The following is a 21,320-nucleotide window of genomic DNA, read 5'->3' as shown; positions in this document are numbered from 1 at the left end:
GTAGGGACGTTGGGGGGGTTTGGATATTGGGATGTTGGGACATTAACAGGTTTGGAGGTTTGGACATTGGGACATTGACAGGTTTGGAGGTTTGGACATTGGGACATTGACAGGTTTGGAGGTTTGGACATTGGGACATTGGGACATTGGGAGGTTTGGACATTGGGACATTGACAGGTTTGGAGGTTTGGACATTGGGACATTGGGACATTGGGAGGTTTGGACATTGGGACATTGACAGGTTTGGAGGTTGGGACATTGGGACATTGACAGGTTTGGAGGTTTGGACATTGGGACATTAACAGGTTTGGAGGTTTGGACATTGGGACATTGACAGGTTTGGAGGTTTGGACATTGGGACATTGACAGGTTTGGAGGTTTGGACATTGGGACATTGGGACATTGGGAGGTTTGGACATTGGGACATTGACAGGTTTGGAGGTTTGGACATTGGGACATTGGGAGGTTTGGACATTGGGACATTGACAGGTTTGGAGGTTGGGACATTGGGACATTGACAGGTTTGGAGGTTTGGACATTGGGACATTGGAAGGTTTGGACATTGGGACATTGACAGGTTTGGAGGTTTGGACATTGGGACATTGACAGGTTTGGACGTTGGGACGTTGTTGTCTCTCTGTGTGTGGAATTGAAGGTCGTTCTGTGTGTGTGTGCAGGAGGAACCCCCTTCATTTCCATTTCATCACGGACTCCATCGCCCAGCAGATCCTCTCCTCTCTGTTCCACACCTGGATGGTTCCCGCCGTCAGGGTGGACTTCTACGACGCCGACGAGCTGAAGGTGAGGAAAAGGAGCGCTGCCGGGTGGTGTACCGGGACGTGATGCCGATGTTCGTCTGTTGGTTTCAGTCTGAAGTGTCGTGGATCCCCAACAAGCATTACTCTGGGATCTACGGCCTGATGAAGCTGGTGCTCACCAAGACGCTGCCCTCCAACCTGCAGAGGGTCATCGTCCTGGACACGGACATCACCTTCGCCACGGACATCGCTGAGCTCTGGGCGGTGTTCCACAAGTTCAAAGGTGATCGGCTGTTTGGTTGCGCTGTGTGTCTGGTTGCTGCGCCTGTATTTCCTCCTTCAGGTGCTTTTAGCCTCGGGGGTTTGTTGGTGAGCCGCAGGCGATGAGGCGTCTCATTGGTCACTACCCTAACGGCTCCAACCAGCGTTCTTCTGTTTTGTTGTTAACCAGAATGTGACGCACTGCAGCTCCCAGCCTCGGGGGAGGAAGATTTAATGCCTTCCACTGAACACACTGACGGAACATTCACACTAAATGTGATTCGTACAAATTAATCCATATTAATTGAGGTTCTCGTTGCTGGACGTTCAGGCTGAGACACTGAAAACCTGCTGGACGTCTAGAAACGGTCCAGAAACCTTGCCGAGGATGTAGGAAGCGATGTTAATGTTGGGGTGATTGTTGATCCGGTGGCGATCGTCCCTCCGCTGGCTCCACCTGACTGCTACGTAGATCTGGGGGTAAACGATTCTTTTTAGAACGATGATTCGGGCGATTACGTTATGGAATAGTGGACTATTCTAACGGACATGGCTCCATTAGTCAACATTCATTGGTGAACTAACTTTGGTGTAGCGAATCATGATGCTAAGCTAGCAAACGTCAGTCTAATATTGTGTTTCGCTGGGAAACGACCACAGCTTCATTGAGCGCTAATCACGAATTGGCAAAAGTACCGTCTAAAGTTACTACAATCTGCTTGCTACCGTAGCTAGCAGCTCTACACTGTGGCTAGATAGCTGTGTTCTGCTAGCTGTAAGTTAGCCACCGTCGCATGATATGCTAGTCCTAGCTAACGTGAGCTGAACACAGTGTCGCCACGAGCTACTAACAGTAACCAAACACAAACACAGCTAGCTAGCACCACCGAAGTGCGCAGAGCTCAAGCTCACATTGCACAATTGAACTGAAATTAATCTAGCAAACGCTGGCTATGGTAACGATACTTGCTTCTGTTCTCCGGCGTCACGAGTGACAACGGGACGCCTCCGTCACGCTCCCACTCCTGCTCTCTTCTCCCCTCAAGGCCTTTTCTCTCCGAGATCCGCAATAAGACGAATATGATGATTGGATGCAACACTTCAGCGCTGGTTCTCAGTGAGAGGAATTGATCCGTTCATTCAGGTGACGGCAGCTGTTGTGTGGCGGAAGAAAGAAGCCTCTTCTCCATGCCCACACGCTGGATTATCTCCGCGTAGCGTGAGCTTGATTGACAGCTGGAAAGCAGAATCGGAGCGCGTGAGACGCTCCAACCGCAGGATTAGCCCGACCAAACACAGAACGTGGAGAACTTTACATGACCTGTTGGGATTGTGCTCTACGTCTCCTCTGGAGACGGTGGTGAACCGTATGACAGCAATCATCTGCTGAAATTAGTGGTGGACTCCAACCAATCGTCTTATCGGGGGGATTAATTGCTATAATTCCCATTTTAATTGCACGTCAGTGTTTGACTCATTGGTCCAGTGGAACAGTGACGCCGGCGTCCAACTGACTTCAGGGGCCAGTCGGAGCGAACAGACCGGCAAAATAACCATGGCGACCAGTGACGTGCGGTCAGGGGAGGAAGTGCTTTACTGGCGTTTTCTTTTACAAAACATGGAACTATTTCACATTTTATTGTTGCTTCTGGAACGTTGCGTCTTTGTTGTGTCACTGCAGCTTTCACTGTCTGACACCCGTGTTGGGTTGGACTTTAACCAAACAGCGTCATGACTCTCTGAGGTGTCCCTCCAGGACACTAGAGGCTGTCGTCCCTCCAGGACACTAGAGGCTGTCATCCCACCGGGACACTGTAGGCTTCCGTCCCTCCAGGACACTAGAGGCTTCCGTCCCTCCGGGACACTAGAGGCTTCCGTCCCTCCGGGACACTAGAGGCTGTCGTCCCACCGGGACATTGTAGGCTTCCGTCCCTCCGGGACACTAGAGGCTGTCGTCCCTCCAGGACACTGTAGGATTCCGTCCCTCCAGGACACTGTAGGCTTCCGTCCCTCCAGGACACTGTAGGCTTCCGTCCCTCCAGGACACTAGAGGCTTCCGTCCCTCCAGGACACTAGAGGCTTCCGTCCCTCCAGGACACTGTAGGCTTCCGTCCCTCCGGGACACTAGAGGCTGTCGTCCCTCCGGGACACTAGAGGCTTCCGTCCCTCCGGGACACTGTAGGCTCCCGTCCCTCCGGGACACTAGAGGCTGTCGTCCCTCCGGGACACTAGAGGCTTCCGTCCCTCCGGGACACTGTAGGCTCCCGTCCCTCCGGGACACTAGAGGCTGTCGTCCCTCCGGGACACTAGAGGCTTCCGTCCCTCCGGGACACTGTAGGCTCCCGTCCCTCCGGGACACTAGAGGCTTCCGTCCCTCCGGGACACTGTAGGCTTCCGTCCCTCCGGGACACTGTAGGCTCCCGTCCCTCCGGGACACTAGAGGCTTCCGTCCCACCAGAACACTGAGGGACTCGCTCCCGTCTCACCTTGTCATTTGCTTTGCTGTCATGCCGCAGTCTTCCTCTCCTCTTCTTCCTCTTCTTCCTCTCTTTTCCACGTCCAACTTCATCTTCCTGCGTCTGTTTGTCCGTCTCGGCTCCAGTTTTGTAAATGTTCTACCCAGAGTGCACTGCGCTCTCCGTCAGGCCACTCGGTGGTTCTACTAACCAGTGTACAAACCGTCTCGCAAGAACAATCCAACCCGTCGTTTTCAGGATTCAGCCGCGACATTTATTTGAAAATACCGGGATGGTTTTACACTTCTGCAGCTCGTACTGCCGGCTGAAGCCTCCGACCTTCACACTACCGAGGAATCAGAGTTTCCAAATGAACACGGATCCTCCGTCAGCTTCCATTTCCTGGTCCTGATCAGCTTCCTGTGAATGGCGACGGATCTGTAGAGTTGTAGCTCAAACAGCTGTTAGACAGTCTCTGGTACCTCCTGCTGGGAGCTCCACCTCCTCCTCCTCCACCTCCTTTTGTTTCGAAACGCTCCTCTTCAGCCGTCTTTTCTAGTCAAACTCAGTTTGACCCCGACACAAGCACCGCTGTTCTTATTCACTCGCTGTGCAAACATGCTGCCTGAGATCACACTTTTAGAAAAGGATTTTCTTCAACGTGTTTTATGTTCTCCTTTGGATTTCAACCTTCTTTTTTTTTTTTACTTCTAAACTTGATCTGTTTTTACTTTGCAGCACATTCAGATGGCTTAAATGTAAACAGCATTACAAGTCCAATCTATTATTATCGTTGTTGTTATTAAATAATTGTGTTCGGTGTGTGTTGTGAGGCTGGTTGCATGCTACTAAATAGACCCCGCCCCCCCCACGCCGCTTTGCTCGTGTTGTCAGTTAATGGATGTGTGTGTCGTTTCCAGGCGTTTCCTCTTCCGCCCCTCCAGTTTGCCGTTTCACCTTTCAAGCTCGTTGGGAAGTCAAACCTTCACTGACCGCATTTATCCGCCCATTGTTAGAAATCACCGGAGCCTGTCGGGAATTTATTAAAATCAACCCGTCCAGTAGCAATCAGCAGGCATTGTGGGCCTGAAGCCCCGGGGAAATTACAGCTCCACTCGCGTCCTCGTACTTCATCTCGGCCTCATTCGCGCACGGCGAGCCCACCCGGGACTACGGCCCTACAGCCCTACAGCCCGACGACCCCCCGACCCTCCACCTTTGCCACTCTGACAGCCCGGAGGCTGGCGTGGGCCGTGGGTTGCTTTCAGGAGCCAGAAATGATTGAAGCTCCTCCGCTCCTTGAGCGCGGCTGCAGCAGAGAGGACAGGCCGGGTCGTCGCCATACCTTTGGGCGGAGGTAATGTGCAGAGCTCCGTCCGGCTGAGCGTTCCCTGCTTGACCCTGCTTGGACAGAGACGGCCTCTGTACTTCTCCGGCCTCCACCGGGTGGCGCTCCTCTTCCACCACCACTTTCACTCGCTCTGACGCCGAGGCCTTACACCAGCTTGGTTTACTTGCAGCAAATGCCAAAGCCTCCTCTTCCTCGCTGGACATGCCCCACGATGTGTGGCTTCAGGGCTGACGTAGCATCTGATGGTGTCCATTTCACTACACTACACTACTATACTCCTGACTAATGAAGTGGCTTCATGTGGGTGGAGCAGGTCGAGTCGGCCTCCTGTCGGTGAAGCCACCTGATGGTGGTGGATGATGGTGCTGGATGATGGTGCTGGATGATGGTGGTGGATGATGGTGGCTGGATGATGGTGGCTGGATGGTGGTGGTTGGATGATGGTGGTTGGATGATGGTGGCTGGATGATGGTGGTGGATGATGGTGGTGGTGGATGATGGTGGTGGATGATGGTGGTGGTGGATGATGGTGGTTGGATGATGGTGCTGGATGTTGGTGGTGGATGATGGTGGTTGGATGATGGTGCTGGATGTTGGTGGTGGATGATGGTGGCTGGATGATGGTGGCTGGATGATGGTGGTTGGATGATGGTGGCTGGATGATGGTGGTGGATGATGGTGGTGGCTGGATGATGATGGTTGGATGATGTTGGCTGGATGATGGTGGTTGGATGATGGTGGTGGCTGGATGATGATGGTGGTGCTGGATGATGGTGGTTGGATGATGGTGGGTGGATGATGGTGCTGGATGATGATGGTGGTGCTGGATGATGATGGTGGTGCTGGATGATGGTGGTTGGATGATGGTGGTTGGATGATGGTGGTGGTGGATGGTGGTGCTGGATGATGGTGCTGGATGATGGTGGTGGTGGATGGTGGTGCTGGATGATGGTGGCTGGATGATGGTGGTTGGATGATGGTGGCTGGATGATGGTGGTGGATGATGGTGGTGGCTGGATGATGATGGTTGGATGATGTTGGCTGGATGATGGTGGTTGGATGATGGTGGTGGCTGGATGATGATGGTGGTGCTGGATGATGGTGGTTGGATGATGGTGGGTGGATGATGGTGCTGGATGATGATGGTGGTGCTGGATGATGATGGTGGTGCTGGATGATGGTGGTTGGATGATGATGGTGGTGGATGATGGTGCTGGATGATGGTGGTGGATGATGGTGGCTGGATGATGATGGTGGTGGATGATGGTGGCTGGATGATGGTTGGATGATGGTGCTGGATGATGATGGTGGTGGATGATGGTGGCTGGATGATGGTGGCTGGATGATGATGGTGGTTGGATGATGGTGGTGGTGGATGATGGTGGTGGTGGATGATGGTGCTGGATGATGGTGGTGGATGATGGTGGCTGGATGATGATGGTGGTTGGATGATGGTGGTGGTGGATGGTGGTGCTGGATGATGGTGGTGCTGGATGATGGTGGTGCTGGATGGTGGTGCTGGATGATGGTGGTTGGATGTCTTCTCAGAGGGAGTTGCTCTCCTCCGCTGCCTCCCCAGGAAACCTAATCCTCTCCAGCAGTTTCAGTTTCAGATTTGCTGCAGAAGCAGGAAACGTGAACCTGCAGAGCCACTGAGTGTTGAAGCTGCTCCTCTATGAAAGCTGCTTTGTGTTTAACATGCTGGAGGGCGTGTGGCTGGAGGGCGTGTGGCTGGACGGCGGTCCACGCTCCACCCTCCCGTCATCTGTCCGTCTGTCCCCCGGCCACCACCTGTCCTTGAATTACAAACACTTAAGAGTATTGCAGTGTTCTAAGTGGATGAAACGCCATCTTCCTCCGATTCAGCAGTTCAAACTTCACCTGACTGAGGAGCTTTTTAGCTGATCACTCGCCGCTCAAGGACACGGGACAGTCACTGGGCTGCTGCCCTTCACTTTGTCATTCCATTAGGGCTTTTATCCGCGTTTTACAAGTTCAACAAAGCCACAAACTGGACAAAAGTGTTTTCTTCAGCTCAAAGTAGCTTCAGTCTCTGGATCTTCAACAGCCTTGTGTCCCAGGACGTTTCTTAACTCTCGATAATAAACCTCTTAAATCTCTTCATGTCTCTAGAAAACATTGAAAAGATTAATATATTCAATTCAACTTTATTTATAATCAGCAAATACAACACAGGAGCAAGCATAGGCGACTGTGGAAAGGAAAAAAATCAACACAAGAAATTCACAGTATTAGTTCTAGTTGCATGTATTTATAAATTAATGATGGGGGCGCGGCGCGGCGTGGCGTGGCGTGGCGTGGCGCGGCGCGGCGTGGCGGCTCACAGCTGTCTGGCCGCAGAGCAGGAATGAGGAACAGCCTTGTTTTGACGGGATCTATTCTGGAAGCTGTGATTCTAAAGCAGGCCTTTGCTGCTCAAACAAAGTGGAGCTGGAATCGATTCACTTTCCCTTTTATTTTTGTTCCTCGCCCGTCATGGCCGTCTGCCTCGGAAAGCCAATATCGGACTGTTTTTGAGGGAGCGGGCGGTTCAGGCTCCGCGGTCAGCCGCACATCACTTTTTCTCTCTTTGAACGTCGACGCTCAGCCGGAGGCTTTGGTGCGACGGGGAGAACGCCCCCCCCCCGAGCCCTTTGTTGCCTCGTCTGGAAGGCAAACGACAGCAGTGAGGATTGAGGCTTAAAGAGGACTTGAGGCTGCGCCGATCAATAGGAAACTTGGGTGAAGTAAGACGAAATCCAAATCTACGAGTCAAACTTTAAAGACGGGCTGTTTAGCGCGACGCCTCAGAGCGCGATTAAAGCCCAGCCGGGGGCTTTTCTCTCCACTTACACTGTGTTTGAATGTTGAGTTTACTTCCACCTCCTTCTTTCTTCTGTTACACAATGAAAAGAGGCGGGGGGGGGGGGGGGGGGGGGTGATTTATGGCTGGATACTGGAATATCAATTCCAGAGTTAATCAAAGTAATAGCAGCATCAGACGCAGGGAGTGTCATCGTGAGGCTGCCTGGAGGCGGGACGCTCTGGAGACTGTTTGAGGAGTTTTGAGGAGCTTCAGCAGAGAAGCGGGCGTCCACGGCAACGGGTCCTTAGGCTTCGTTCAATAATGCTAATAATAATACATTTTATTCGTAATGCAATTTACATTCAAACCGTCTCAAATTGCACCAGAAAAAATTTCAACAAAAAAAAAAAAAGGCAGGTCAGGGAGAGAAAAACGGGTTTCTAGTTTGTGTTTTAAAAGCATCAGTCGTCTGTGGAGCCCTCTGGTGGTCGGAGGGGGCGGGGCCAGTGGAGGGACTCCAGGATGGGGGGGGGGGGGGGGACGCCGTCGTGGTTTCAGGCCCTCGTGCGTCTCGACGGTCGTCACGATTTCTCTGCGCGGTCGTTCACGCTACGTTTTAAACTCCGCCTCCGTCAGACTGCAGCGTGACGTCACGGCGAGGACGTTGTTCGTGGAGGGAGATCCACACTACCAAGGATTAATCCCGTCACCTGTCGACCATCCCCACAACAAGCCCCAGCAAGTAGACTGTGACCGACGTTGAGAACGTCCAACACGAGGCTCATGTCCCCCTCATGCCCCCCCCCCCCTCCATGTCCCCAATCTGAAATAAACTTCAATGTGTGACAATGCAGGAATCAGGGGCCATATTTGATTCAGGCTTGTTTCCAGTGTGATTGTTTGGCCTGATGTGAAGACGGCGATGTCCTCGGAGACTCTGAGGAGGAACCACTAGTAGACTGGAGGTCTGTTGGGAACCCCCCCCCCCCCACCACCCCCCCCAGGAGGCAAAGTGACCCATGAAGTGGGAAGAAATGACAAACAGTGATGCCGTTCACTACAGTCCAGCTCCTCTGAGTCTCAACGATTAGAATATCATTAACTGGGATTATTCACACACCGTGTCATTGCCTTATTAGCATCCAATTCAATTAACCTTTACAAATGTCTACTGGTGCTGACCCTAAACTAACCCCCCCCCCACCCCCTCCCCCGGGCGTCAGGTTGATGGTCTTTGTTTTGGAGTCTTTCTGAAGCTGCTGCTCCAATAAGCTCATTAATCTTCCTTACAGCTGCTACAGCTGCACCCTGCGCTCTCCTCTCCACCCTCCTCCACCCCTCCACCTCCCCACCCCATTATCTCTGACCAGCTCAACCTACGATCTCGCTCCCTCCTTCCTCTCATCCCTCCGTCTTCTCTCCTCGTCATCGTCTCTCAGATGTGATCCTGAGGATGTGGCTGGGTTTTCTCTTCATCTCAAAAGAACACGTTCTCCTGCTCAGGACGTCTTAATCCAGCTTTTTGCAGCCCTTTGACCATGTTCGGTCCGTCTTTGAACCCGAGCCTCCATCAGCGCTGGCTCCAGCCCTCCGTCACGCCTGTGGGTTGTTAGCTAAAACACAAAACAATAGCCAGTTGTTGAAGGACCTGAAGGAAACCGTCCAGCGTCACAGCATCAATGTGATTTCAAAGTCTTGTCAACGAAAAACCTTCCTTTAGACCTCTTTCTCAACCATACCCGGTTCCTAAACGTTCCGAGGTTCTGAACCGGTGGCTGTACCCGCTAAACCTTCCATGGAACCCTTATCGTGATGACCATGTGTTTATCCAACATCTCACTGAGCTGTACAGGCTTTCTGCTGGGAACATCGGGTCGTTCATCAAGACGCTATCTTCTCATCTGCGGAGGATCTGATTTCTCTGCTGCACTTAATTATCAGGACAATCTCCTGCGCATGCACAGCAGCCTGCTGCCAGCTGTGAGACGATTGTCAGTCTGGAGAAAAGCACATTTCTGGCAGAGGAAGACGGTTTGGACTTTACGAAACACTTTACTCCCAGTGGAACTCCTGTTAATGTGCAGAGCCGTGTGCTACTGGCGCGACCTGTGTGTGGAGGATTGTGACTGTTTGTGTTGATTCCTGATGCCTCGCATGTTGAAGAGAGACGGTGTGATTCCTGTGTTCAGGTCAGCAGGTTCTGGGCCTGGTGGAGAACCAGAGTGACTGGTACCTGGGGAACCTGTGGAAGAACCACCGACCGTGGCCGGCCTTGGGCAGAGGATTCAACACGGGTGAGTTTGTGTGCAGAACCTGAACAACTGTGACTCCCCTGATGTCCGTTTGTCGGGGAAAGGTCGTCGTCACCCGCTCGGTCCTTTGTGAGAAGAAGAGAGACGCTGAATGGCGTTGACTCCTCGGCCGCCTCCTCGCCAAACAAGCACCGCCTTTAAAGTTGGACTCAAGGTTTCGTTCCACTTTGCCTCGGTGTGTCGTTGCCGGCGAGCCTTTAGCTTCTGGGAAACGTGGCTCCGGAACCTGGACCTGTGATGTTTGTTTGTGGAGCGTTTATGTTATTCGCCAGAAGGAAGTGATTCAGTTTTCTTTTCGCCAAACAGGAGTGATCCTACTCCTTCTGGATCGTCTGCGGAAGCTCAGGTGGGAGCAGATGTGGAGGTTGACTGCAGAAAGGGAACTGATGAGCATGCTGTCCACGTCCCTGGCAGACCAGGTAACACACACACACACACACACACACACACACACCTTCTCCGGCTGCCCGGCAGCTTCATCCACGTTCTTCATCTTCCTTCCACTCTCTGTCCTCAACACGTTCAGGAACTTTTGGGGTTCTGGACGACGGCGTTTTCACTTCCTGTTGTGTTCCGTGTGATCGGGTCGTTCTGCTTCAGGGAACATTTCCTTTAACTGTGTGTGTGTGTGTGTGTGTGTGTGTGTGTGTGTGTGTGTGTGTGTGTGTGTGTGTGTGTGTGTGTGTGTGTGTGTGTGTGTGTGTGTGTGTGTGTGTGTGTGTGTGTGTGTGTGTGTGTGTGTGTGTGTGTGTGTGTGTGTGTGTGTGTGTGTCTCGACAGGACATCTTCAACGCGGTGATCAAACAGAACCCCTTCCTGGTCCACCAGCTGCCTTGCTTCTGGAACGTGCAGCTGTCCGACCACACTCGCTCTGAGAAGTGCTACAAAGACGTGTCGGACCTGAAGGTGAGAGCGCCGCCACACACACACACACACCTGAGAACACCTGGATATACAGTTGTGCTTCCGCCTTCAGCACGAGAAGCAGATGCAGAACTTTTTTTGTCCTTGGAGATCTTTCAGTGCGGTCCAGCCGTGGTCTTTCATGTGTGAAATCTGAAGCACTGAAACCAACGGGCAGGTTTTTTAGAGGCCTTCTGGTTGTCCAGAGGCTGAGACCAGTAAACATCTGGATGCCTCTGCTTCAGAGGACGGTTGTGTCTTACGGAACGAGACGCGGGAAGAGACGGGCGTGTTCACCCGAAGTGTCTCTGGCAGGAAGTCGTCCGCGCACATCTGTCCCCCCGCCGCCATTAATGACGGAATGAGCTTTTTAACGGCTTCTCAGCATCACGGCTCCGTTCATAGGATCACTGCTGGAGCCACTCAGGAGGATTTGGGATCAGAAGGTGACCTGATACGTGGTTCTGGGTGCAGTGTGGTCAAAGTGACACACACACACACACGCACGCACACACACACACACACACACACACACACACACACACACACCATGAATCAGTGAGTCTGAATGTTATTACACGTGACAGATGGAATTAGAGTGCGTTTATTACGGGAGTAGACATTCATGCCTCTGAGAGGACACTTCTCCATCTTCACTGCTTCAACATTACTATTTCAATCACAATAAATGCAAAGAAATACTTTAAAAAAAACAAAAAAAAAAACAGCAGCTTGTAAAAGCTTTGGAAGAAACAGGCTGTAAGAAGAAATACTGGATATTTTTATATTTTGAGTTTTTCATGTGATGAAACGCAATTGCCCGCTCTGCCCTCAGGTCACATGTTCATTGAGTCGTTTTAGTCGACCTGTGATGTCAGAAACTAGCATGTAGCATTGTTCCCTGCAGGGCTCTGGAGGTTAGCATGTAGCATTGTTCCCTGCAGGACTCTGGAGGTTAGCATGTAGCATTGTCCCTGCAGGGCTCTGGAGGTTAGCATGTAGCATTGTTCCCTGCAGGACTCTGGAGGTTAGCATGTAGCATTGTTCCCTGCAGGGCTCTGGAGGTTAGCATGTAGCATTGTTCCCTGCAGGACTCTGGAGGTTAGCATGTAGCATTGTCCATGCAGGGCTCTGGAAGTTAGCATGTAGCATTGTCCCCTGCAGGACTCTGGAGGTTAGCATGTAGCATTGTTCCCTGCAGGACTCTGGAGGTTAGCATGTAGCATTGTCCCCTGCAGGACTCTGGAGGTTAGCATGTAGCATTGTCCCCTGCAGGACTCTGGAGGTTAGCATGTAGCATTGTCCCCTGCAGGACTCTGGAGGTTAGCATGTAGCATTGTCCCCTGCAGGACTCTGGAGGTTAGCATGTAGCATTGTCCCCTGCAGGACTCTGGAGGTTAGCATGTAGCATTGTCCCTGCAGGGAGGACCTGATGTGGAGGATCTTGTGTTCTCCTCAGGTGATCCACTGGAACTCCCCCAAGAAGCTGCGAGTGAAGAACAAGCACGTGGAGTTCTTCAGGAACCTCTACCTCACCTTCCTGGAGTACGACGGCAACCTGCTGCGCCGGGAGCTGTTCGGCTGCCCCAGCGAGGCCGACCACAACAGTGAGAACGTAGGTGGCGCTCCGTCACTGCTGCACTTCTGTTAACCTGCTTCTAGTGGATTCTACCCGTTTCTACTGCTTCTACCTGCTTCTACCTGTTTCTACCTGCTTCTACCTGCTTCTACCTGTTTCTACCTGCTTCTACCAGTTTCTACCTGTTTCTACCTGTTTCTACCTGTTTCTACCTGCTTCTACCTGTTTCTACCTGTTTCTACCTGCTTCTACCAGTTTGTACCTGTTTCTACCTGCTTCTACCTGTTTCTACCTGCTTCTACCTGCTTCTACCTGCTTCTACCTGCTTCTACCTGTTTCTACTGCTTCTACCTGCTTCTACCAGTTTCTACCTGCTTCTACCTGTTTCTACCTGCTTCTACCTGCTTCTACCAGTTTCTACCAGTTTCTACCTGCTTCTACCTGCTTCTACCTGCTTCTACCTGTTTCTACTGCTTCTACCTGCTTCTACCTGCTTCTATCTGCTTCTACCAGTTTCTACCTGCTTCTACCTGCTTCTACCTGCTTCTACCTGTTTCTACTGCTTCTACCTGCTTCTACCAGTTTCTACCTGCTTCTACCTGCTTCTACCTGCTTCTACCTGCTTCTACCTGTTTCTACTGCTTCTACCTGCTTCTACCTGCTTCTACCTGCTTCTACCAGTTTCTACCTGCTTCTACCTGCTTCTACCTGTTTCTACCTGCTTCTACCAGTTTCTACCTGTTTCTACCTGCTTCTACCTGTTTCTACCTGCTTCTACCTGCTTCTACCTGTTTCTACTGCTTCTACCTGCTTCTACCAGTTTCTACCTGCTTCTACCTGTTTCTACCTGCTTCTACCTGCTTCTACCTGCTTCTACCAGTTTCTACCAGTTTCTACCTGCTTCTACCTGCTTCTACCTGCTTCTACCTGTTTCTACTGCTTCTACCTGCTTCTACCAGTTTCTACCTGCTTCTATCTGCTTCTACCAGTTTCTACCTGCTTCTACCTGCTTCTACCTGCTTCTACCTGTTTCTACTGCTTCTACCTGCTTCTACCAGTTTCTACCTGCTTCTACCTGCTTCTACCTGTTTCTACTGCTTCTACCTGCTTCTACCTGCTTCTACCTGCTTCTACCAGTTTCTACCTGCTTCTACCTGTTTCTACCAACTTCTACCTGCTTCTACCTGCTTCTACCTGTTTCTACCAGTTTCTACCTGCTTCTACCTGTTTCTACCTGCTTCTACCTGCTTCTACCAGTTTCTACCTGCTTCTACCTGCTTCTACCAGTTTCTACCTGCTTCTACCTGTTTCTACCTGCTTCTACCAGTTTCTACCTGCTTCTATCTGCTTCTACCAGTTTCTACCTGCTTCTACCTGCTTCTACCTGCTTCTACCTGTTTCTACTGCTTCTACCTGCTTCTACCAGTTTCTACCTGCTTCTACCTGCTTCTACCTGCTTCTACCTGTTTCTACTGCTTCTACCTGCTTCTACCTGCTTCTACCTGCTTCTACCAGTTTCTACCTGCTTCTACCTGTTTCTACCAACTTCTACCTGCTTCTACCTGCTTCTACCTGTTTCTACCAGTTTCTACCTGCTTCTACCTGTTTCTACCTGCTTCTACCTGCTTCTACCAGTTTCTACCTGCTTCTACCTGCTTCTACCAGCTTCTACCTGTTTCTACCTGCTTCTACCAGTTTCTACCAGTTTCTACCTGCTTCTACCTGCTTCTACCTGCTTCTACCTGCTTCTACCAGTTTCTACCTGCTTCTACCTGCTTCTACCAGTTTCTACCTGTTTCTACCTGTTTCTACCTGCTTCTACCAGTTTCTACCTGCTTCTACCTGGTTCTTGTGACGGTACAGGGTCAAGGGTTCCGCAGGTGGAACTGCAGATTTCCAGTTGAGTGGAACTTTGTCGTCATGGCGTCGTTTCCTCGACTTCAGGATAGATTTAAAGTGACGACAACAGAAACAGGAGCGTTTCCTCTTCAGCTTGACGTTTCTGTAAAACTTTCTTTGAAATTGAGCTGCGATCAGATTGGATGCTGGAGCTGATAGTGTTCTGTGATTGGTTCTGCCGGAGCTCCTCCACCTGCTGGAGCTCCTCCACCTGCTGCAACTGGTGTGACAACGTGTCTGTAATGTAAAGAAAAATGTTCAAGTTGTGTATATTTAGTTTCCTCAGTGAGTAGATGAGAATAGATCGTCCTTTAGGACTGTTTTTGTGAAGCAAAACGCTCAGAACTGGAAAAAAACAAAACAAAGTTTTGCTTTACTGGAGTTGTGCTGCAGGAAGAAGTCCTGCTGCCTGAACCTCTGTAGCTCCCTCTAGTGGGCGAAGGGTGACTGACAGCTTGACAGTCTTGTACATGAAACACTAACAGATTAGTTCCAGATTATTAACGGATTAATCTTTCTGGCGTTGACGTTCCAAGTTCCTGGAACGTGGTGAAAAGCTTTCTCTGACATTCTGAACAGATTTAGTTCCAATAACCAACATGGTCACATTTTGAACGACGGTTGAAATAAAGAGCCGGTCCATCTTGATGAAAGTGTCCTCACACCTGATGTCCACTGTCTCCGTCCTCTCGGCCCACAGCTCCAGAAAACTCTGTCCGAGCTGGACGAGGACGACCCGTGCTACGAGTTCCGTCGAGAACGGTTCACCGTCCACAGAACACACCTGTACTTCCTCCACTACGAGTACGAGCCCAGCTCCGACAGCACCGACGTCACGCTGGTGGCTCAGCTGTCCATGGACAGGTACGTGGGGACAGGGACGCCCCGGAGCCGCACGCTCAGATCCACATCGTCGGGCTTTCAGACAGTTCCAGGAACTCGGAGCAGAAGGTGGCTGGTCAGTCTGTCTCTTATTGTGTTAGACCAGGGGTCGGCAACCCTTTGGTCCCTCCACTGTGGCTCCTGGAGCCTCCGTCCCACTGCAGTTCATCCCGGAGGGACGTCAGGAGGCAAGGCCACCCAGAAAGGGACGTAAGGAGGCAAAGCCCAGAGCACAGTCCCGCTACAAAGAGTGGCAAAATGTAGGGTCGTGAACGACGCAGCGATGTGACGTCATTACAACAATAAAGGATGAAGAAGGTAGAATCGCGGCTGCAGGTCATGACAGCGGCTCAACTGGCGTCTGAAGCTGGGAGCTTCCTGTACCTTTCACAGTAAAAGCCGACAGTTCCAGGAGGTTCATTACAGACTTGTTGAGAGTGACGGAACATTCTAGTGAATTACACAACTACTACAGGACATTAAAGACACACCACTCACACTCATGGTTCTAACAATCCACATCTCACACATTTATCTTCCATTTTAATAATGTGTAGCGATAAAGGAGCTGAGAGCTGCAATGCATTATGGGAGTTTCTGTTTGTGGTGTTTTAAATGTAATTATTGGGGGTTATGTTAGGTTTGTAGTGTTGGTAATGATTGTGTTGTGTTGCTTAGTTCATGTAGTTTAGTTTATTAGTTGTAGACGTATCATTCAATTCTATCTCTGTAGCTCTATAGACAACACACAAGACACTTTCACATTCTACATGGACAAGAGGAGGAAAGGAAGCAGAACCAGGCTCAGAGGGGGAGAGACCTGCAGAACCAGGCTCAGAGGGGGAGAGACCTGCAGAACCAGGCTGAGAGGGGGAGAGACCTGCAGAACCAGGCTCAGAGGGGGAGAGACCTGCAGAACCAGGCTGAGAAGAGGAGGGACCTGCAGAACCAGGCTGAGAGGGGGAGGGACCTGTAGAACCAGGCTCAGAGGAGGAGGGACCTGCAGAACCAGGCTCAGAGGGGGAGAGACCTGTAGAACCAGGCTCAGAGGAGGAGGGACCTGCAGAACCAGGCTAAGAGGGGGAGGGACCTGCAGAACCAGGCTCAGAGGAGGAGGGACCTGCAGAACCAGGCTCAGAGGAGACTTTCTGCAGAACCATCGTCCTAAACTTGTGTTTTTGGTGACTCTGAGCTTCGTTGCCATGGAAACAGACCCCAGACCAGACCAAAGTGTCTTACTGGAACATGTAAACGGGGCCTGGGCTAAACCGGGTCACTCTGGTGTCGGAACAGGCCGGAAGTCATCGTGGCACCTGTGGATTGGACTGAAGGACTAGGATGTGTTCGGTCTCACTGGTTGGTTTTCAGGACGTTTGTCTGAAGGTGTCAACTCAACGAACGTCTTCCCACCTCGTCTTCTCCTCCACGGGGTGAAGCAGCAATAAACACTAAACAGTAGAGAGTATTTTCTGAACCGTACGTCACATTTTAGTCGTTTTTGGCTGCTCAGGCAACTTGTGTGTCAAAATATTGGCTCAATACCACCTGTGGCCACCAGATGTCACTGTAAGACAGTAAGACAGTGACATCTGGTGCTGCAGCAGCACAGGAGAACCTTCATTGGTCCTGGAACTGCATTTCCTGTGTCCCCGAGAGTCGGTGGTTAATTTTACTGCACGTGTTAGAATACTAGTTAGCAGTGTTCTTGGTTCTGTTTACTTTGTTTCTAAGTCCAACCAAGTCCGTCCCTCATGGTCTTCAGTCTACCAGAGGACACGCTGCTGCTGTGATGGTCCAGATGTGCCACCAGGTTTCAGTCCATTAGAAAATATTTGTACTCCTTGGAAGACCAATGTTTTCCATTTAAATGTCCCGCAGGCTTTCAGGGTGCTATAGAACGTAAACACGTCCACTGGAGACAATTGTGGTTCTCATTACGTTGACGCTGTGCTGGAACTCTGAGGACACCTCGGCCTGGTGGACAGGGACCAGGGTGTTGTCACGTGAAACGTTGTCGGGGAAACGGGAGCCTCCGAGTCCTCAAGTCCTGCTAACGTCCTTCTGCCCCCCCCAGGCTCCAGATGTTGGAGGCCATCTGTAAGCACTGGGAGGGCCCCGTCAGCCTGGCGCTGTACCTGTCGGACGCCGAGGCCCAGCAGTTCCTGCGCTACGCCCAGGGCTCCGAGGTGCTGATGAGCCGGGGGAACGTGGGCTACCACATCGTCTACAAGGAGGGACAGTTCTACCCCGTCAACCTGCTGAGGAACGTGGCCATGCGGCAGGTCAACACGCCCTACATGTTCCTGTCCGACATCGACTTCCTGCCCATGTACGGCCTGTACGAGTACCTCCGGTAGGTCCGAACCGACGCAGACCGACGGCCTCGCGGTCGCCACCGGGGCTCACGGTCCGTCTCTGTGTCTGCAGGAAGTCGGTGGTCCAGCTGGACATGTCCGCCAACAAGAAGGCTCTGGTTGTCCCTGCCTTCGAGACTCTCCGGTACCGTCTGTCGTATCCCAAATCCAAGGCGGAGCTTCTGTCTCAGCTGGACATGGGGACACTCTTCACCTTCAGGTGGGACACTTTCAGTCCAGATTGTCCGTCTTTTAGCTTCAGCCTCGACCTTTGACCTTTGACCCGACGTCTGTTCACTAACCTTTTTATTCTCTTTATTTTCCCTTTAGATTCTTCAGGTTAATATTTCATTTATATTTGAAGTTTATTCCAGGATGGAGGTTTTGACTATTAAGAGTTTCCTCTTTTTTTTTTTCCAATAAAATATTTATTTTATTTAAAAAATATCTGTTTTACGACTAAGTCTATTCTATATTTTCAGTTGTTTTCATCCCAGTTACAGTAAATGCACTGAATTGCTTATTTGTTTTTCACCTCCACACACACACAAACACACACAGGTACCACGTGTGGACTAAAGGTCACGCCCCCACCAACTTCGCCAAATGGCGTACGGCCACAACGCCGTACCATGTGCAGTGGGAGGCCGACTTCGAGCCGTACGTCATGGTGAGGAGGGACAGTCCCGAGTACGACCGCCGCTTCGTGGGCTTCGGCTGGAACAAGGTGGCCCACATCATGGAGCTGGACGCTCAGGTGACTGACTCACACCTCACCCTCCCTCCACCTGTCTGTCTCTCCCTCCCTCCACCTGTCTGTCTCTCCCTCCCTCCACCTGTCTGTCCGTTCATGTTACACCTGCAGGAACCAATAATGGCCAATTACATACTGGAGATCTTTTTAAGGGACAAGTATCAGTACTCACGTTTAGTTACTTGTGATACTGAGTACCAATTGCTGTGGAGCAACTTTCTCTATCAATGCTACGTCACCCCCACCAGCCTTGAAGACTGCAGTTTGCTAGAGTCTATAGTGTGTAAGAAGATGCTACGCTCTGCGCTATGCTAGCATTGACCGAGGGACTGAGCTCACTGTGAATGAGTGAATCAGACAGACAGAATAATGTGTAGCATGTAGCATTGCTGGTGTGTGAGCCTGAAACTATTTAGCATCTAGCATGTAGCATCACTGGTGTGTGAGCCTGAAACTCTTTAGCATGTGGCATCGCTAGTGTGTGAGCCTGAAACTCTTTAGCATGTAGCTCCAATATAACGTGACAGACTCGTACTTGATTGCAGCTATTAGCTGCCCATTAGCGCTCCAGTTAGCGCTGCAGTGTCCAGGTTTCAGGAGACGTAAATGAGCGTGATGAACTCAGGTCCTCCTTCACTTCATTCCTGAAAACTTTATTTCAAACTCGACGTTCAGAGTCAGTTACCATGGTGATTCATCCTGGTGAGAAGTGAAACCAGCGCCGTAGGACAGAAAACCAGAGTTGATCCTGAAGTTATCTCTTGTTTGGTGCTTCTGGATGTTGAAGAAATGAAGCTCAACGCTCTTCCTCCTCCTCCTCTTCTTCTTCCTCCTGCAGGAGTATGAGTTCGTGGTCCTCCCTAACGCCTACATGATCCACATGCCTCACGCTCCGAGCTTCGACATCACCAAGTTCCGCTCCAACAAGCAGTACCGGGTCTGCCTGAAGACGCTGAAGGAGGAGTTCCAGCAGAACATGTCCCGGCGCTACGGCTTCGCCGCCCTCAAGTACATGACGGCCGAGAACAACAGCTAGCCCCAGCCGCCGCCCCAGACCCCTCCCCCCCCCCCACCGTCGGCTGCTGACATCACCCTGAGCTGGGGGCGGGGCCAGCACGGGGGCTTCCTTTGAACTCTGGACCCTCGGTGTGGCGTTGGTGTCCACACCGTTGGACGTCAGGACCTGACGCTGCATGGGCAGCAGGGGGGGGGGTCACGCCCCTTTTGGCTTGGCGCCAGGCTTCCTGAACGATGTGTGAATGTTGAGGCTGTGGGAGGAGTGAAGCATTGTGGGCTTTCAGCCTGTCTGTCGCACGCTTCAGAGGAAAAGCCTTCAAGTGCCACGAAGTAACAGAGCAGCCTATCTGACTGACCCCCCCACACACACACACACACACACACACACACACACACACACACACACACACACACACACACACACACACACACACACACGCAGCTAGACGACCACCTGCCGCCACTGAATGTTTCATCACTGATGCCGATCAGAATGAATCTGGTGACTTGGAGTGAAGGTCGTGTGTGTGTGTGTGTGTGTGTGTGTGTGTGTGTGTGTGTGTGTGTGTGTGTGTGTGTGTGTGTGTGTGTGTGTGTGTGTGTGTGTGTGTGTGTGTGTGTGTGTGTGTGTGTGTGTGTGCGCGTGTGTGTCAGATGCTGCTACCTGAATAAAAGCAAGGAGTCAAATACTCGGCTGTTTGTGTGTTTTATGGCGTCTGATATCCGATTACTCTGCTGAGTCCTGAGTCACATGGAAGCACCACACACACACACACACACACACACACACTCACACACCCCTTTGTAGAATTCCCTGGTGCCGTCTCCTCTGAGTTCACGGAGCGTCGTGTTGATTTTCTGTGTTAGATTCAGTTTAGTCTCCAAAGAGTGTGTGTGTGTGTGTGTGTGTGTGTGTGTGTGTGTGTGTGTGTGTGTGTGTGTGTGTGTGTGTGTGTGTGTGTGTGTGTGTGTGTGTGTGTGTGTGTGTGTGTGTGTGTGTGTGTGTGTGTGTGTGTGTGTGTGTGTGTGTGTGCGTGTGCATTGTATTAAAGTTCAGAAGAGAAATGTAGCCAGTGAACATATTTATTGAGTTCATGCTCCGTCCTTTTCCGCTGCCTCCGTCTCCTTGCTCCTCCTTGCTCCTCCTGCAGCCTCCTCGGACCTCCTTCCTCTTGGACGTGGAGCTGAGCGCCATCAGCTGGAGGAACTTGTCCACGAGGACCTCCATGTCAGAGGGGGAGATTTCGGTTGGATCAGGGACCATTTTGAACCTTTTGTACTCCTTACATTAACCGAATTAGCATTCATGGAGCATACACCTGTTTAGAACGTGTCTGTAATGTCTCACCAAATCATCAGGGTCCTCGGCCTCAACCAAGTCTTTGAACTCTTTATGCAAAAGATTTTCAGTTGGCTTGTGAATGTTTTGACCTAAAGGAGCTGGCCACTCAGTTGGACCCAAACTCGGATGTACAGCACTCAAACCAAGAGTTAAACCACTAAAATGAATCATTTTGTTTCTAGCAGCCTGAATGTCTTTATCCTTTTCACACTTCAATTTTTCCTCTGGGCTGCTACCTTCATGCACTTTAACGAAACTTTCTAATGCCTTTTCCATATCTTTTACCGTTGGTCCACCTTCGATTGAGAAAACAATATGTTTACGCACTGTACCTCTGACCTTTCAATAAAACTTCGTGCTCCCAGCTTTGGCTTAAGCACACATTCCCATAGCAATTCCACACGCTTTTCAAAGAATTCATTTACTATATCAACATTTTCATTGATTGCTTTTTGACACCGCATGAAATCTGTCTTTCCATCAATGTACTTTTCTGCATCTTCACCCTCTGGTATATCACTCAATTTCTTTACCACAATTTTGTCAAAGTAACCATATTTTTCATCTTTGTCCAAAACCCTGTGCAAGTCATGCCAATGATAGTCTGCAGCACTGACTGTTAAAAACACATTAAACATTTCTTCAC

The 21,320-nt window shown here is 50.9% G+C and overlaps 1 protein-coding gene across 1 annotated transcript; it reads left to right on the top strand.

Annotated features, from left to right (window-relative positions):
* Positions 1 to 655: 655 nt before the first annotated feature.
* Positions 656 to 20,021, top strand: large1 (LARGE xylosyl- and glucuronyltransferase 1). Its single transcript, XM_080517961.1, has 11 exons — positions 656 to 801; positions 870 to 1,041; positions 9,822 to 9,926; positions 10,251 to 10,363; positions 10,725 to 10,850; positions 12,307 to 12,462; positions 15,026 to 15,189; positions 17,282 to 17,560; positions 17,635 to 17,781; positions 18,123 to 18,318; positions 19,154 to 20,021. The coding sequence occupies exons 1-11, from the start codon at positions 754 to 756 to the stop codon at positions 19,349 to 19,351; spliced, it is 1,704 nt and encodes a 567-aa protein (XP_080374087.1). The 5' UTR covers positions 656 to 753; the 3' UTR covers positions 19,352 to 20,021.
* Positions 20,022 to 21,320: the final 1,299 nt, after the last annotated feature.

The sequence above is a fragment of the Blennius ocellaris genome (genome assembly GCF_963422515.1).
Source record: "Blennius ocellaris genome assembly, chromosome: 22".
Classification (NCBI taxonomy): Eukaryota; Metazoa; Chordata; class Actinopteri; order Blenniiformes; family Blenniidae; genus Blennius; species Blennius ocellaris.
The sequence above is the reverse complement of the archived record's forward strand: the minus strand, read 5'-3'. Positions and strand labels throughout refer to the sequence as shown.

Coding starts and splice junctions, on each gene's coding strand:
- large1 (XM_080517961.1), top strand. CDS start 754: ATGGTTCCCGCCGTCAGGGTGGACTTCTACGACGCCGACGAGCTGAAG. Junction 802..869: donor ACGACGCCGACGAGCTGAAG/GTGAGGAAAAGG, acceptor TGTTGGTTTCAG/TCTGAAGTGTCGTGGATCCC. Junction 9,927..10,250: donor GGGCAGAGGATTCAACACGG/GTGAGTTTGTGT, acceptor TTCGCCAAACAG/GAGTGATCCTACTCCTTCTG.